This window comes from Neolamprologus brichardi, chromosome 20 (assembly GCF_056152115.1).
Source record: "Neolamprologus brichardi isolate AB-2024 chromosome 20, ASM5615211v1, whole genome shotgun sequence".
Lineage (NCBI taxonomy): Eukaryota > Metazoa > Chordata > Actinopteri > Cichliformes > Cichlidae > Neolamprologus > Neolamprologus brichardi.
Window position 1 is genome coordinate 18,817,526 of NC_142123.1, and position 18,921 is coordinate 18,836,446.

The 18,921-nt window shown below is 41.6% G+C and overlaps 1 protein-coding gene across 1 annotated transcript; it reads left to right on the top strand.

Moving 5' to 3' along the window:
• Nucleotides 1–1,192: 1,192 nt before the first annotated feature.
• Nucleotides 1,193–18,090, top strand: stk35 (serine/threonine kinase 35). Its single transcript, XM_006804287.3, has 3 exons — nucleotides 1,193–1,895; nucleotides 3,729–4,538; nucleotides 16,386–18,090. Exons 1-2 carry the CDS (start codon nucleotides 1,346–1,348, stop codon nucleotides 4,469–4,471), a joined length of 1,293 nt encoding a protein of 430 aa, XP_006804350.1. The 5' UTR covers nucleotides 1,193–1,345; the 3' UTR covers nucleotides 4,472–4,538; nucleotides 16,386–18,090.
• The last annotated feature ends 831 nt before the right edge of the window (nucleotides 18,091–18,921 follow it).

An 18,921-nucleotide genomic window follows, 5' to 3' on the forward strand; every position in this document is an offset into this window, starting at 1 on the left:
TTTTCTTCCTTCCTTTTTTTAATCTATTTTTTTTTTTTCGAGTGGGTCCGCTGAGGAGTTACTCACTCTGACACCATGTTGTGTCTTCACTGCTTATGAAGAAATCACCTCGGAGTCGTCACACAGCTTCTTTTATTCCGTAAATATAGAACAGCGCATCCACGCAAAATGTAAACTGCTAAGCTAGCACATGAACACACAGCCGGCGTACCTATCTACATCCGGTGATTTCAAAATAAAAGTTCGAACATTACAACAAGTAGGCAATTTTTTTTTTTTTAAATGCAACGTGTAAAAATCAACCCAAAAATGGGGAAAGACGGTAGACAGTTGTCAGATATGTAAACGATATAAAAACAAAAAACAACATCGAATTAGGAACAAGTAAAATAATGTAATTGTTACCTCACCACCTAATCATCCAGAGTTATACATGACTCCAAAACTGCAAAAAAAAATTGTCAAGGGTAATTGCTGAGACATTGTAAAGTTGTTTTGAGTAGTCACCAAAAAAAGAATAATAAAACTAGAAAATTGTTATTATTATCAACTCCAAGAAAACAATAATTCTTTATTTTCAGTAAATAATTTTTAAATAATTATAATTAAAAAGCCATGTAAACCATGCTTCTGTTTTGTATTTCAGCCCAAGGAATCGAACAAGAACTTTCTCCTTTTTCCTTAAATGCGAGCAAACTGCGATAGATATGGAATGAGATTCTAAATGGTCTGACTTTAGATTTTTTCGCATTTCCATGCAAACACTTTAATTTCTCAGAACTAACCGAGCACTACCACTGATAGAAGGGCTGCAAGGCTTTTGAGGGTTCAATCTCAAAACCATAATAACCCCGTTCAGATAGTAAACTAGATGAATGTGTGGTTTTTTTTTTATCTATGCTCACAGTTCGTGATAAAACATAATAAACTAGAGTACTGCGACATACGGAATACTCATGCGTGGATCTGCCACAGATGTGTCCCTCTGTATGAGTAGGGCGAATAATTGAAGCTCACAGCCTTATCAATAAGCAGCCCCACGCGTGAGTACCGTCCCATCTGAAAATAAAAACAAATCCAGCATGCTGGCTAAATCTCCGCGAGCTACTTTCTCTCTCCACCAATCAGCGCGCACCGCAGCTGCACGCTAAGCCACGCCCTCTGTTCTCTCGAACTGGAACATTTTGTTTATCGTGCCAAAGAAGTTGGTACAGCTTCGATGTGGGACGATTGTGTTCACTGTTAACACGCAGACTTTTTACATATCAAAGCACACAGATAGAAGTAAGAACGTCGTAGCGTAGTGCAGGGTTAGAGTAATGACAAAGAAAGACGCCCAGCCTCCATGCTTACTTTTAACAAAAAAGAAGTTATGGATTCTAACGACGGGAGGAAGAGACGCAAGGTAAGCGGCTTTGTGCGGGGCTGCAGGCGGAGTGTGGCCGGAAAGATGAAACGAGAGATGAGCAAAGTCCTGCGCTCCATAGCGCTGGACGATAACAACCATAAAGAGCTCGTGCAGGGGGAAGAGGACGACTACGACTGCTTCCCCATCAGTTTCCTCCGCAGTGACCTATTGGAACCCCACTTGGTCGTGGCTCCCCGGTACAGCCTGCTACGAGAGGTCGGTCGTGGAAGCTACGGGGTGGTGTACGAGGCTGTAGCTCGGAAAACAGGGGCCAGGGTAGCGGTGAAGAGGCTGCAGTGTGACGCCCCGGAGAAAGTGGAGTTGGCGCTAGCCGAATTCTGGGCCTTGACGAGCTTGGAGAACCGACACCAGAATGTAGTCCAGCTGGAAGAGTGTGTCCTGCAGAGGAACGGCTTGGCCCAGAAGATGAGCCACGGAAACAAGAAATCCAAGCAGTATTTGCGGCTCGTGGAGACGTCACTCAAAGGTACACACGCTGCTGCTAGCTGTGCAGTATCACCAGTACAGTAATGAAAGTACAGGAGCTCCTGTTGGAGCTTGTGTCGTGGTGATTTTACCGGCCTAAGAAATGCAAAGTTTACAGTCCACCGTGTTAAAGCCTCAATGTCTCATCTGAGATGTCTCATTCAAGATCTAAGCAGACTGAGAAACGACAAAAAGCCATATTTAAATACCGCTGAAGTTGGGTAGTTACTGATAGGCAGTGTTAGCAGTATTGTGAGCCTGGTTTATTATTTATTCTATTTAAGACAAAGAATTTTTACACTCCGTTACAAATAAGAGAATGCTGCTGAGTTCACCAAAGTGCTGTAGACATATGTTAAAAGGTGCAGGTTTCATTCACTAGAGAGAATTTAAAGTCAACTTCGTTGCAGCCTGCCATGACGTCACTCCGCTACTACCTATAGAAGGCACAGAAAAGTACACGGTGCTGCCCTGCTCACGAGAGAACACAGTGTACTACTTACAGCCTGCCCTTGTTAACTGAAATGTGACATGTTAAATAGTAATATTACAGTGCAATGTCAATGGCAGAGTTGTTACATTTTTAACTTAATATGATCAGTGCAATTTTAACCTATTTATCATATCGTTTGTTTACATTCATCAGCCCAGAGATACATTTAGTGATGTTTAAATGTGTCTTCAACAAACTGAAATTTAACATCATCTAACATCTTAATACTGATGTTAAAAGCTGGGTTCTGAACAGGCCCAGTCTTTTTTTTTCTTTTAATAGCTTGCCTGTTATGTAAGTGTCACCACTGAGGCTCTCTAAATAAAATATTAATCCTAAGCTGGGATCTCTTGGATCCATCAAGCGATGACAAAGAACGTTTGTAGATTTGAAACATTGAAAGAATTTGATTTGTATCTTTATGGCCCATCAGCTTTTGTCGTGATCCACCTAACAAGTTTTTCAAATGCAGTCAGTGATCATGACACAAGCATGATAACTGAGTGCAGCCTTTGCTTAATGCCTGTGAAAATCTAGCAAATTCAATGTTACCACTGTGGACAGGTAATGGACTTTGAAGTGATGAGAAAGTAAATAACTCCCAGTATCAATGGGAGCATGATTTGGTAATTTACCAGGACCTGTACAGAATGTCAGCTAATACTGGTGTATGGCAGCTACAGTATATTGATCATTTGGGCATTATGTAAACTGATAAGTCTTAACTGTACATACTGTAACAATTCTTTAAGAACTAGAAATACAAGATTTTGTTCAAAGTAATTTTCAAAAACCTCTGTACCCAGTTTGATCTGGCTTTAATAATGTTCATACAGTACACATCAGTCCTCATAGGTCCCCATAACTAAAATATTAGAAGTTTGAAACCTCAAGCACAGCTTCTTTTTTTTTTTTTTTTGAGTGGCGCAGCTAAAGGTGTCAGCAGATTGATCTGTTGCATGCAATCACAAACCAGTGACAGTACTTTTCCCTCCCTTTCTCTTTAAACGGTCCCACAGTGTACCATAACAGTAGCTTTTACCAGAATCTTGCAGTTGACTTTTAAAATTTTCTTTCTTGGAGAAAAAACAAAGTAAACTGTCGGCACGTGAGTTCTCATGCATAAAAGTCATCTGTGCAGAAATGGCGTGAAACATGGCACTGCACTTGTTTGAGTCAATGAAGGATTTTTCTTCAATGCTGGTCACTGTCACGGCAGGGAGCACGGCCGGGTTTAACTGCTAACTGCACAACCGGGTTTAACTGCTCAGCAGCTGACTTCATTTCGGTGTTTGACAGACGTCATCCCACTGTTCATATCTGCTCCCTTTGTTGTTGCAGGAGAGCGTATTCTGGGCTACTCGGAGGAACCATGTTACCTTTGGTTTGTTATGGAGTTTTGTGACGGTGGGGACCTTAACCAGTACATTTTGTCCCGCCGGCCTGATCCCCAGACCAACAGGAACTTTATGCGCCAGCTGACCAGTGCTGTGGCTTTCCTGCACAGGAACAGTATCGTCCACCGCGACCTTAAACCAGACAACATTCTTATCTCACAGAAGTCTGGTTTTCCTATTCTTAAAGTGGCTGACTTTGGACTCAGTAAGGTTTGTGCTGGTCTGACCTCCAGAAACGGTGAAGAACATCCCGTAGCAGGAGCAGGCGCCAGAGGGAGCATCCAGAACAGCTCGGTCAACATAAACAAATTCTGGTTGTCATCAGCCTGCGGCTCGGACTTCTACATGGCTCCTGAGGTGTGGGAGGGTCACTACACAGCCAAGGCTGACATCTTTGCTCTGGGCATCATCATCTGGGCAATGATCGAAAGGATTACATTTATTGATGCAGAGTCCAAGCGTGAACTGCTGGGTACTTATGTTCGGCAAGGCTCGGAAATTGTCCCTGTTGGGGAGGCTTTGCTGGAGAACCCCAAGATGGTGCTCCATATTCCTCAGAAGGCCAGAAGCTCCATGTCTGAGGGGGAGAAGAAACTCCTCCACGAGATGCTTGCAGTAAACCCTCAGGACCGACCGGACGCCCTCCAGCTGGAGGTGCGGATGGACCAAGTCACATGTGCTGTTTGACAGACAGCACCTCCTATAACCTCTTATTTCCCTTACCACTCAAAGAAGGGACATTTCAACTTCCCAGGTAAGATTCATGTCTTTATAAACCATGACCTCATCTGTCTGTTAGGAAAGGAAGCGCAGTCACAAAAAAATGTTGTAACAGAAGAACTGTAATGCCAAGATTAATTGTTGTTGTTATCATGTGGTTAAATTCAACTTAATTTGTTAATCAGAGTTCACCAGAGGCCTGGCAGAGGTTAACATTTACTTACCTGATACATGCTGTGGGAAAGAGATGGTAAAGTGCTTAAATCGTATAGAATAAAGTCTGTGAAGGTTCTCAGTCATCCAGGTCATCGTAGTCAAAGGAGCTTGCAAAGAAAAGCGTCTGGACTTAAGTTGCTTGAAGACGTTTCACCTCTCATCCGAGAAGCTTCTTCAGGTCAAATGGTGGGGAGTCCCAGATTTAAACCTGGTGGGAGTATCCCCCCACAGAGGGACAAAAGGACCCCCTGATGATCCTCTAATCGCCTGAGCCAAGGTGTGAAACTGGGTGTGGGTCTTCAAGCAACTTAAAGAAGTCCAGACGCTTTTCTTTGCAAGCTCCTTTGACCGTATAGAATAAAGAACTATATGAGTTGATGATTACATGTGGTTGGGAGTTTAAATTGCTGAGTGGTCAATAAGAAATGCCAGTCCATTTCATACTGAAGGTGAGCTTACTTATATCTTGGTTGCTACAGTACACAATCCTCCAGTTAAGTAATGGACATTTCTTAATGTCCATTAATGTGCCGCTCAGGTGCGTCTGCCTCCCCTGCAGACCACGCCCCGCCCCACACCTTAACATGGTAAAATACATATTTAGGCAGAATTTTGCAAATATCAATTTTTCATTTTTTAGCAGCATAGTGATTTTTTTTTTCAATTATTTTTTAAAAAAGTCAGGTCAAGGCTCCAAAAGCCCAAAGGAGATATAAGGGTGGAGGCTCACAACAGTTTTTGTTTGCTACATGGATCATTTTAGTTCAGCTGGGTGTCTTTCCTTTTGTTATATTTCTTTAAGAGTTCAAAATGTGTTAAATAAATAAATAAATAAAATGTAATTTTATCTGTAGCACTTCATGGATTTCATAAGCAACACACCCTAGTTTTTCACACAAAGCATAAAGGTAAAAAACAATATATACAGTGTTATCTTCATTTTAGATGTCAAAGTATTTGCGGCTCCCAGTGTTTTCTTTTACGTTGAACCCGGGTCAAAATGGATCTTTGGGTCTTAAAGGTTGCTGCCCCCTGTCTTAGAAGATTGGTCGAGTAGATTGTGGACCATTTCTGTGGGATGAAAGACAAATTAGGCAGCATCTGATTAAAAAAATACAATAAAATAATGAATTCATAATTTTTTCTTAGACTTAGTTATTTGTCACAATGTATTTGGCAGTCTGCAGAGGGCAAACTGTTTTTGTGCCACATACATATAGAAAAGTTTCCCTGTCAGTATTGTTGGTATCATTGCTTTGGTACAGTTTGCGTTTGTCATACGTAACATAAGGGTCACCAACACTTTTATCTGTGATGGAATTTTGTTTGACTCACCATTAAACACGAATTTGGGAAAAAAAGCACAGTGGGCTTGGCTACAGGCTTTTTGTTACTAACTATAACCCAAGAGCCAAGTTATAATTAATTATAATGACCTGTTTGAAAATGAATTAGAAAAGCAGTTATCTCTGTCCTCTGCTGATCTCTTGATCAATGGGAACCAAAGCCTCAGGTGACATCCTAGACCTGTCCCTTCACTTCACATACACCCAACTTCTGCTGACGTCTTGCCAGAGCTTCACACGTCACTGCAGGATCAACTGGGGTAAAAATATCTCCGTATTCAAAATGAGGGATTTATTTGAAATGATCGTGTTTGACAAAACAAGTCTTGCTTAAAATGAACGAACAAATACAAAAGCGTTTATGGTAGGTGAGAGGTGTGTCCATGTCCTCAGGGGAGAGGAGAGGGTGGTTCAGGAAGACAGCTGTGTGATCAGTACTGGGAACCAAACTGGGTACAACCCTGGCCTGAGGGCAAATAGCCCGTGTGTGTGTGAATCAGAAAGCGTTGAATAAGCCTTCTGGATCTTTGGCATTTGTACAGTAAATGTGTTTTATGTGGTTTGTTTTCACACCTGACAGTTTTGGAAAACACTGACTTCAGTTTTTATCACCGCAGAGACTGTTCAATAAACCTCTCGTGATACACCGCCTGGCTTATTTATGATCAGTGAAAACTTGACCTGACCTTCTGCTCAGTGTTGTTCTGAAGAGGGTGATAATGTAAATCTCACTTTGGATTATTCTGAAAATGATTAAAAGCCCCACAATGTTCCCTGCTAGTATCACTTTACCCAGCTCTTTCATACTTGGTTATGTGCCTTTGCGATCAGTGTGCAGTGGGAAACATCAGGGCATCAAACAGATTTTAATATTAGACAAAGCCAACTAACAACCAACAACTAAGCCAACAACTAATATCTACAAATGAACATAATTAACAATAACAAGGAGACTGAGCAAAAATCGCAAAGCTGAAAAACACTGTAGACCAAAAAGAATGCAAAGGCTCATCTCACATTTCCAGAAGTTTGTTAATAAAAAACATCTGGATGAGCCACAAGATATTTGAAAATATTGTCGACTAATAAAACAAAGGTTGAACTTTCTAGAAGGTTTTCATCCCATTAAACCTGACATAAAACATACATAGCATTTCAAATAAAGAACACCAACAGTCAAACATGGTGGTAGCATCGTGCTCTCTACCAGAACATCCTGAAGGAGAATGTGCAGCCATCTGAAGCTCAGTTAGGTTTTGCAGCAGGGCGATGATCTGAAACACCAAGTCTACCTCAGAGTGCCCCCCCCCCTCCCCCCCAAAAAAATATAGATTATAGTTAAAGTCCAGCATTAAAATCCTATTGAAATGCTTTGGGATGACCTTAAACCGGCAGTGTATGTTAGAAAATCAGTGTGGTTGAATTAAAAACAACTCTGCAAAGAAAACTTGGCTAAAATTTCTCCAAAGTGAAAGACATTTATCACAAAAAGCTTGATTGAACTTCTGGTAGCCAAGGTTTGCACAACCAGCGTTAGGTAGTTACTTTTTCACTTAGTCCAGGGCCAGTTGCGTTGGATAAATTGACATCCTGGACCTAGATATAGAAGCGGAGGAATGGTCGAGGGTGCAACTAGCATCCTGGTATCAGTAGCACAGTTGGATACGTTAAGCTGTGTTGTCAGGCTGCTGAAAGCTGATGCCTCTTGTTTTAGGGCCCACTGTGGTGGGGCTCCAATCCAAGTGGAAATCCTTGTCTGTTAATTTTCAGGGGAACTGACTGGAGCATGAGAGTAGTGATGCAACTTCTGAACCCAGCACCAAGATAAGCCAGCTTTTCAGGAGACTCTCCTGATTTGAGGGGTGGTTTTGAAGCAGGGAGGAGTAGAGCCAACAAAGGAGCTTTTGCTGGTGGGTAATCTTCATTTATTGAAGCTTATAAAGTTGCAATTTTGACAAGATGGCAAGCGAGTGAATGGAGCAGAGAGAAGAAATGTGCAGAATGAATGTGACAGACCTGATTATTGTTTGGTAGTGCCAATGGCTGCCTAATGGTCCTGCAGCATGGCATGTGGTGTTTGGTGTTGTGCTTTAACCATCCAGACAGCCTAAAGTTTGTTAGCCTTAAGTATTGACTACAACGTTTAGGCAAAATAATTTTATGCAAGTATTTCTGGAAGAGGGATAAAAAGTTCAAACATTTAAATTCAATTTTACTTGGATTAATCAGAAAATTGGCCTGAGATATTTCTACAAAGAGGTACAGAACAGTATCAAGCTTCCTAAGCTTGGTAATCCTTATCAGCCTTGTTTTTTCTAATCCTAAAACCTGCTGATCCCTACTCAGTAGCTGGATCTTTGTGACAGTGTTTGTTGTTAGCAGTGTGGAGAGATGCTTGAACCTTAACTGGAAGACACTCATACTCATTCACTCACCCACTCAAATAATTGAATTCAGGTGTTCCAGTCACTTCAATCACCACAGGTGTGTAAAATCAAGCACGTTGGATTGTAGACTGCTTTTACAAACATGTATGAAAGAATGAATTGCTCCCAGAAGCTCAGTGTGATACTGCGCCACCACCTGTGCAACAAATCCAGCTGTGAAATGTCTTTGCTCTTGAGAATTTCTGTCAACTGCTTGTTGTTATTACAAAGTAGAAGCAACTGGGAACGACAGTACCTCAGCCACAAAGTGATAAGCCACGTAAAATCACAGAGCGGGGTCAGGCGATGGTGATTACGGTGCATAATACGCAGAGGTCGCCAACTTTCTGCAGAGTCAGTGTAGCTCAGGAAGTCGAGCAGCTCATCTACTAATGCGAAGGTCTGACTGCTTCAGTTTGCATGTCAGATATTTGTGAATGGTGGATAGGAAGCACTTACTCATTGAAAAACGCATGTTTGAATGGGTGTGACTAAGTGGATGTGCAAAGAGCTTTGAGTACTCATGTAGAGTAGTGCCATATAAGAACCAGTCCATTTACTCGCTGCAGACCTCCATACTTCAAGTGACCTTTATATTAGCTGAAGAACAGTGCATAGAGAGCAGCTGCATCAGGCCTTATCAATGCACTGCAAAAGTGTTGGAGACTGTAGTTTAGTCTCACTGACTGCTTTGGTCTTCTTTGTTTGTTTTAATACGAAAGCTTACATGAAAAGGAACAGATTGTGTTTTTTCCCGTTTTGGAAGTGGATAACATCCATATTCCTGCCCTGTGTCGTGCACTGCAAACAGGGCAGCATTGTAGCCTACCCACTGTAGATATATCAGGACAACATTGTAAAATTATGGATTATTTTATTCATAATATCAGGATAGAATAACTACTTTTGCAGCAGTGTGTGCATGAAAATGTCCTGGTGAGATTGTTCAGAATGAAAACCTTTTGTAGTGCATCACAAATGGCTGTTCAGGCGATGCTCAGCGACCTAAATCATTCTCCTGTTTGTTTGAACCTGAACTCTCCACTTGCCTGGTTTAAGCATTCAGCTCCACAGTACTGTTCGCTGTCACAGACCCCATTCTGTGACGTAAGGTCTCTCAGACCTGAACATGCCACTGCATGTTAGCTTCCTTTCGCAGACTGGCCTCATTCTCTCGTGTCATGATTGGATAGCATGTTACGCAACAGGAACGGCTCACAGCATGGCTGTGGTTCAGTGGAAAACCCTGAGGGATTAGTGTTTGTAAGCACACAGAGAGAAGGGGAGGCTGTAGTTTTTGCTGCTTGTGCATATTTACTGGATATCAGGACATGTTTGACTGAGGGAAACCATCACACTCACCAATTTCAGACCAACGAGGAAAAGCACAATGTGTTGAATCTGTGGCCATCTATGATCTCTCATCCAGTCAACACGACGATGGATGTCTTATTTTCTATTAATGAGATGTAGAAAGAATAAAATGCTGTTGTGTGTGTGTGTGTGTGTGTGTGTGAGAACAGGTAAATGAGCTTTGCAGTGTGAGCTCTGGAAAACTGAAAACTGCTATATACCTGTATACAAGTCATTTGTACTGAGTGATGAGCACAGACTTGGACAGTAACTGAGAGTAAAAAAACAAAGTAAAATTACTGCTCAGCGTTTTCTTGCTGAATGAGTTCATCTGGATGCAGCAGTGTGGTAACTGGAGATCATAGAGGAGGAAAAAATGCTCTTGATGCGACTTAAATTTTCTCAACTTAACAACAATATTGTTACAACCACGTCATGTTTGACGCACAACATGGTTGTAAATGAAGGTTGGGCGATTGGACGATATATCGATGATAGGCTGGGCGTTTCACTGATGGTTTTTACAAGAGATTTATTTATTTGCCCATGAGTAAGTTTGCTAATAATGTTGGTCGAAGCTAACCGAAGCAGTCGATGGGAAAAATGAGAGCGCTGAAGAGTGCGCCCAAACGTTCGTTTACTCAACTCACAACAGAAAAAAAGAACGGCTGCAGCCTACGTTCAGAAATAAACAAAGATTTTATTGAAATAAAAACCCACAATGGTGCGGAGGGAAACAACGAGAAGCTTTCTTCTTTTTTCCACTCTAACCTTGTTTATCTGCTTACAGACCAAACAACAGATACAAAATTAAACAAAAAGTCAGTTAAAAATCAAAATATTTATTACCAATCGTCGGTTATTGGACTGACGACTGTCGGTTGGAAAACTGTTACATATCCTCCAACCTTATAGTAAATACCTGGGAGGCTCACTTAGGCTGCCAGAAACTGGAAAGTCCAGGCTAACAAGCCACCAGCTCAGAGTCATGTGTGATAGGCAAATCACTCCTTGTGTGATTCAAATAAGCATTTTCTTATCTGTGTGCAGTGAGTCTTCACATTTGTGATTACACTGACAGTCCAGAATACAAACAGTCTGTTGGCTGTCACATACAAGGAGAGATTCATGTCATTTTCCTTCTCTTTAAAAATGCTCCATCTTAGTACTTTGTTTTCAGTTCTGTTGTTACAGGTGGATAAAATCAAGCAGGCTTACTTTTACAAGTTGAGAGGGCTGAGTAACAACAAAAACTGAACATCAGGAACTTTATGGCTGGACTGCTCCTGTGAGTGTAATGTGTATGTGGCCCTTTGAATCTAAATTCAAAGGTTTAAGCCCTTTATATCTGGTTTTCTTTATGTGCAATTAATTACTTTAATTCTAATTCTGAGCATTGTGTGGCTTATGACATTTCAGAATACTATAAATCATGATTATAGGACAATTTCACAAATATAGATTATTAAATATTATTATAGTGTAAGCTTCTGTCTTACAACATGATCATCGCGTTCTCCAGTTCCCCTGAAGGTGAGGTAGAGCAGCTCGCCTGCTAAGTGGAAGGCTGGTGGTTCAGTGCCTGCATGCCAAACATCTGTGGGTATGAACCCCAAGTGAACATAGAGAAAACATGCTTGTGTACATGAGGCGCTTTGCATGCATGTTTCCTTGTATAGAGAAATGTGGCGTATGCAGAGAATGAATCTGATTTACTAACATGCACAAGGCTGGTGTGTAAAAATGTTTCCACCCACGTGTCATTTGTGCTGTGGTCAGTAACATACATGTGTTTTTGTGTTGTCTTCATAAAGGACATAGTTTTGAAAGGTGGCATCGGATGGCCGGGGTGGAATATTTAGTGACATGAGTCAGCATTGATGTCCATATGCGTTGTGCGTGACATCCCCTAATCCACCCCCACCCGCTCCTCTGCTGGACAATGAGATGAGAGTGCTGCTTTTGGTTGATGGCTTATGGGAGCTTTGGTCGGGAACATTTTGTCTTCTTGTGTGCAGCCGTGTGTCACTGCTATCCAGTCCAGTCCAGAGCAGTGTAAGCTTCTGTACTGCACACACGTACGGTCCTTACTTTCAGGAATTTGTTTTCATATGAGCTGAGAGCACAAACAAGCGTTTTCAGCATGTTGTCCTTGCCACGGACACAAGAATGCTTATGTGCTATAAAGACAATACGTTTGATGCTTTCACTCTTCATATGGCTTTTAGTACTCTAAAACAGAGTATGCTGATTGTGGACAGCAGCCTGAAGGCACAGTATGCCATGTTATGTACGGGCTCAGAAAGCGTGGGCTATTACAGGGCGGCTGAGAAATGCTGAGAAGCCGTCTTTACGAGAGTTTGGGAGAAAGCGTGATGAGCACACTGGTTTGTTCTTATGTAACATTGTTGTAAAAACAGGCTGAGTGGCTGCAGCGCTTGTAAATATTTCCTCTGGGTCCTCGGGGCTCTGAGGAACTGCAAAAACCAGTTCTTACACAACGAAGCACCTCACCGTGTTCTGTGGTGTATTCAGAAGCAAAAAGGCTAAAATCTCGAGCCGACCCCTGCTTCTAGGCTTGGATGTCTATAATTTACGACAGCCAACCTTCCTGTACAGCCCAGCTAACCACCTTTTCTCACAGTGAATAACAGAGCCACATCTCTTCCACTCTGCTGTCTCCATTCACAGCAGCTGTGTTGGCTCTAATGGTGTGTAAGCTCTTTACATGATGTTAATCTGCTGACAGTCTGCATGCCATCAACCACAGACTCACAACTCTGTGCTGGCGCTGTCATGCTTTGGTCTCCTGCTTATTTCTCTTTGGTTAGATGTTGCCAACTGTGGCTAGCTTCATTTTGACTTGTAAATAATAAATAGAAACAGTTTGATCAGCAGAAAGTGAGGATTTTGACCAACAGGAAGAGGGTTTGACACGGCATGACATCTTTGGGTTTTGAACCTTTGTTAGAACAGAACTACACATAACACAGAACTTCACAATAAAATAACAAACAATGACTGTAATACCTGCTGTAAGGTGGCTGAGGAAGTAGAGTAGATCATCTGCCAATCAGAAGGTTGCAGTGTTCTTTTCCCAATACTTCATATGAAAAAAAGCTTCGGGTGATCAGTTAAAGTAGAGGAGTACTCTATAAATACTAGTCCATTTACGATTTGTCGTGTTGGGATTGCATACTGGAAATCATGTGCTTCTTTTTCAGTTTCATCCATAGCTGTTGTTTGTATCCCCTCATTCTGTGTTGTGGCACAGTTCCTAACATTTGTCCTGACATTTAACAGGATTGCAGCATTAAAGGTCAGATTAGCATCTCTCACATCCTAAATATCTGCTCATGAGAGAACAACATATTTGTTGTGGTCAAATCATGGTTTAGTGGTTAAAACTCTCACAGCAGAAAGCTCCTGGTTTGAACTTTGGCCATGCTGTGTCAAGATTTCATCCAGATACGGCAGTTTCTTCCCACACCCCATAGATGACCGCATTAATTTGAATATTTTATTTGCCATAAATGAGATTTAGATAAGGTGTGCAGGATAAAGCAGTGTATGAATGTATGGTTAAATCTGGCTTGTAGTCTAAAGTGCTTGGAGTGATGAGTAAGAGTAGAAAGTTGCTGTATGTGTTTGCTGCCCCTGGCAGTCCTACCACTTCCTGTAAGATACTGGTCTCCACTGCTGCTTTTTAATGAGGCAGTCTGCCTTTGAGTTATAAAACAAGAGGAGGCAGCAGGCCGTAGTTCTGTCCAGGATATACTGAGCTTCCACCTGGCTTGTTTTCTTTATTACACTTGCTTATAAAGAATGTTAAACAGAATAATTACATGTTGAATTCAGTGAAAATGGAGTTTCACATTTTTAACCTTTTCTAGTTTAACGACAGCTAGTTTCAGGACGAGAAAACACGACTAACTAGACTTGAAGCTTTAATTTCTCTAATGGTAACACAATGTGCTGTTTAAAACTAGCGATGCTACCTTCATTTGGCTTCCAGTGTGGATTAAACACACAGGGCAAACCTCTGTGCAGCACCTCATGCTCTAATCAGACAGCGAAGAAGAAAAAATACACTTAAAATGCTAAATATTATATGAAAACATGTTTCTACCAAAAAATGTTTACAGTATATTAAAATATGACAAATTAACATCTGAAAAATAAATAAATGGCAACTGAAAGTGTTGCACATTGTGCCGGGCATTATGGATGCACATTGTTCTGTTCCATTGTTATGCTATTTTTACTCCCGTAGTTTTTGTGAAAGATTTTCTTTCTCTATACAAAGTAAAATAATTTAAGCATCTTAAATCTTAAACTTAGCACTGTGTGTTTGTACTTGTCTATTTTCCCCCATTTATACCCTTTGTATAACTACATTTATTGCTCATGTCAGACATGTGCGTCCTGCTAAGCTGATCCACTTTTGTCCATAGCGTGTGCTGTGATGTTATGCAACATATGAAAAGAGGAACAAAGCGCTGCCAGCCTGAGCTGTTGCATGTCAGCCGGTGAGCTATTATTAGAGCAGTTCTGAACCAAACATGGACACATCCAACAGCAGGAAGTATGGCTGTGTGCGGCAGTGCTGTCATTTTTACTGCAGGTAGACACATACAAATGTGCACCGTTCTACTTTTGCACCCAGTGACCTCAGTGCCTTTGCTATAGCATCCCTGTGCAGTGCACATTTCTTTTCGTTAGTAGTTTGCAGGGCTCTTCAGACAGAACGCCTCTGTTATAGGGTTTGATTCAGAAGAGATTTAAATCATTTTGCATGTCACATGTTACAGTGAGAGAAAATAGTTGATCTGCTTCTGAATTTGTAAGTTTGGTCAAGAAATGAATAGTCTCTATATTGATAGTTTCATTTTGATAGAGAGGGACAGAATATCAATCAAAAATCCAGAAAACATCTATTTCAAAAGTTACGGATTGATTTGTACGTCATTGAGTAAAATCAGTAATTGATCCTTTATAAAGCAGCCAGAGTTCTGATTGGCTGTGTACCCATGCGATACACAGATTACAGATTGTCAGTCAGATACTCCTGATCTCAACGTATGTGTTGAGATCAGGAAAGAGGAATGAACATTAGGGATAAGAGACCTGCACAATGCTGGAATGGGCTACAGACAATTAGCAAGATGGTGACAACTGTTGGTGCGAGTATTCAGAACTGGAAGAAATACACTGCTCAGAAACATTTTAATCAGATTCTAGCTTCAAGTCAATGAAATGTCTGAGACATTGATCTCATCAATTAATTCAGTTGTATTTATATAGTGCCAAATCCCAGGAGGAGTCGTCTCAATGCGCTTTATATAAAAAGGTAAAGACCCTACAATAATAATAATAAAACATACCACCAAGGCAACAAAGTTGTGGTTAAAGAAAATTAATGTCATCGACTGGCTTAGCCTCCTCCCCCAGGAAATCTGTGGAGGGAGGTGATGCTTCAAGTTGTCGAGTGTAATCCAAGAAACCCAGATGGTTTTGCTGACATTCTCTCTACTACTATAAAATTAGAGACTGTTCTTTGGAAGTATGCAAAGTTAAAAATTCAGACTAGTATCAAATAATTTTCCTCTAGTGTATACGCATTAAAGCTATTCATTATATTGGAATTAAACTCAAAAGAAAACGAGTCTTACCTGGTGGGCTTGACTAAACTAGTTCTGTGTTTTCTAATTTTTTCCAACCTGTTCTGGCTGTGCGAATAAACATGCGAATGTTTCAATCTTGTGACCTTTATTGTACATTGTGGAAAAAGATCTGGTGATTTCAATAGGTTTGCAGATGTTTAACTTAAACTCATGTGATAGTCACTCTGCTGTACTTTTTAGATTACAAAGTGATGTTGTATATTTCTGCTGATGACTTAATCAGTATAATGTCACGGTTTGCACTGGCAGACTGTGTGGAGGGAGGAAGAGGACCCAAGTGCAGACACTTGGAACGAAAATAATAATTTAACAAAAGGCAAGCCGTTTATTTGTGGCGGGGAAAGGTACAAAACAAAAAGGCAGATGCACACTGAGGCGAAACTAACTAGAACTAAACTGGGAGAAAAACACGGAGGTGTGGACATGATGAGAACTCAACAGACAACCTGACAACGAATGAATGAAAACACAGACCAAATGCACACAGGAGATCAGGGGACGTGAAACTAAACACAATGAACATGGGACACCAGACCTCTTCAAAATAAAACGGGAAACGTAATGAGATGCAGACATGAAACACATGAAGGGTGAGGGAGACTTAAACACCGGGGAATCTAAGAAACGATGAACTATAACAGGACAACATTGGTAATACAGAAATGAACTAAGATAATCTAATGAACGTAAACATAAATATCAAAATATATTACAACTCAAACCACTGGGTCCAGTGACGCAGGATTGTGACAGTATTATTACTTTCGCTACTGATTGATTTGTTCTTTCTGAAATGACTTTTGCTCCTTTATACTGACCTGCTGATTCTTTGTCCCTACATCTGTGTCCTACACAGGTATCGACTCCAGTGGAAAAACGGACCCTGACAAGCAGAATTGTGAGGAATCTTCAATCATAATTTGAGCGCAGAGTGACAGACCGCTCACTCCGAAACAGTCTGGACCAGTGTGCAAGTCAAACCACAACGACGCACTTCCAACTCCACGTAGTTCCAACACAGTCACTGTGGTGCTTTGGGCTGGGGACAATTGGAGCACATCGTTTCTCTGAGAGCGACCTGGGCGTGAAACTGTGCGTCTAATGTTTTGTAGTGGTGGACTTTTGTTCCCATCCTTCCCAGTATAGGCCTGTTCTTAATTGTGTAAGGTCTGTGACTGTGGCACAGGTTACTGTATGTCATTGCACTCTACTGTACCAGTATTCAATCATTGTACTAATGATAGCAGTAGCTGTAAACGGTTGACATTCACCTCCCAGTGCAATCTTGTGCCTTAACAGTGATGTACACCAAGTGCACTTTGATTTCTAAAACTATTTTGTGGGTCGCTTTTGAAAGTTCACACCAAGAAGGAAATTTACTGGAACCCCTTTCATCTCATGTGAGCTGAGCAACTGAGTCTTCTGCTTTCAGTGGCGTTTGACACAATATCCCAGGCTGCATTAATATCATATGGGAACGTGCCTCCCTCTGTCCAAACACTGAAGTACAATCATGAAACTGAAGCTGAGACATTGATTTAAACCAATGACAGGTGAAGTGATTAATGTTGATTACATTGAGGTCAGTTCTACAGCACAGTGAGTAGCACTGTTCCCAACGTCTGGTTTCATGGAGGCCCTCTCTCAAAACCATCGGGGCCCGAGGCATCCCAACATGCTAGTGCCAGACACAACAGGACACCCCCAGAGTTTCTTCCTGTCAGTGTCCTGACAGGTCCGAGGTGTTTCGGGGTCGTGATCAGTGTCGCACTGGAGAAACACTGTGCGCATATGATCAGTTTTGTCCTCTGAAGGAAAAGCAGCAGGCCTGTATCAGCTCCACACAACCCTCCAGCAGGGAGTTCACACTATCCTGTTGGACATTTGTTCCTGATTAATCCAAAGAGCACCTGATGGAAAAGCGCATCTATGTGGTAACGTGTAGTCATCCATGTTGAAAAGATGCTGAGGATGGTTCTGTATTCTTTTGATTGGTGCAGCGTGAATCATGTGTATCGGGTCATATCTAAGCAGCACTGACCCGTTTATGGCAGAAGGACCTCTGATTAGCATCTGGAGACGATTCCCCAAACCAGCCACTGAAGTGTGTTAGACTCTTTGCAGTGTCGAGTGATGCTGTGGTTGGACAGACGCTTGTGGTTGGCTGATCGGAGCCCCTGTAACTCCTGGGAAACTTTTGGGATTTTTGACTTGATTTGTGAAAACTGGTCACTCCAGAAAATGTATAAAGCCATGAGGCTTGAAGGAAAAGAGCAAAATACAGCACAGCAACTTTAGAAGAAGAGCGCAGTGTTAGATAGCTCTTCTAGCCTTCACTCCAGCATAGACCCAAGGAGCTCCTTTGGCTTTCACATCACTGTATTACATGGTAGTATAATACAGTAGATTTTGAGGTGTTTTGTGATGTACCTCTACCTCATTCTCTGCACTCTGAAACCTCTTTCTTAGCTTTACTGTCTCTGTAGCAACCTTTATCTTAGTCTGTGATACAAGACGCACTTTGAGTGGGATAGATTTTTACCTCAGACTCAATGACTTATTTTAATGATATGTATTTTTTGTTTTTTCTTTTGCTTAGTGACCACGTATCCCATTGTAACATCTACATCTGCAGGGTCTTCTGTCATAGATACTGTATAACAGAGCAATAAATGTTGTCTTTATTTAACAATGACAGCTCCAGCTCAGAATAGTTTTAATGGCAGTTTGTGAAACACAAATTTTAATTGGTTATGGTCATGGACACGAAGATGTGTGGGTAAGAAATAAATTAAACAAATGGTGACAGAAAGTCACAAGTCTACATACAGAAACACATAGATTGGATTGCTTAAAGTATTTCCATAAGAACAGTGTTTGAAGGCGGATTCACCTGCAGAAGCATTGAAACCTGGCCAAGCAGTGCGATTTAGTGTTGTTGTGGGACGTCACAAACATGTTTGTAATGTTTACACACTTATAAACTCGTTGTGAAGCATACTGCGAAGTGCACCCACACTAATTCCTTGGATCCATTTCTGAGAGCCATCCATCCATTTGCTTCCGCTTATCCTTTTAAGGGTCGCGGGGGGCGCTGGAGCCTATCCCAGCTGTCATAGGGCGAGAGGCAGGGTACACCCTGGACAGGTCGCCAGTCTGTCGCAGGGCCAACACACAGGGACAGACAACCATTCACACTCACATTCACACCTAGTGGCAATTTGGATTTTCCAATTAACCTATCCCCACAAGCTGCATGTCTTTGGACGGTGGGAGGAAGCCGGAGTACCCGGAGAGAACTCGCGCAAACACGGGGAGAACATGCAAACTCCACACAGAAAGACCCCGGCCTGATGTTGGAATTGAACTCAGGACCTTCTTGCTGTGCGGCA

Excerpts from the sequence above, each read along its gene's own strand:
- stk35 (XM_006804287.3), top strand. The coding sequence starts at position 1,346 with ATGCTTACTTTTAACAAAAAAGAAGTTATGGATTCTAACGACGGGAGG. Across the intron at positions 1,896-3,728 it reads CGTGGAGACGTCACTCAAAG|GAGAGCGTATTCTGGGCTAC; the intron begins GTACACACGCTG and ends TTGTTGTTGCAG.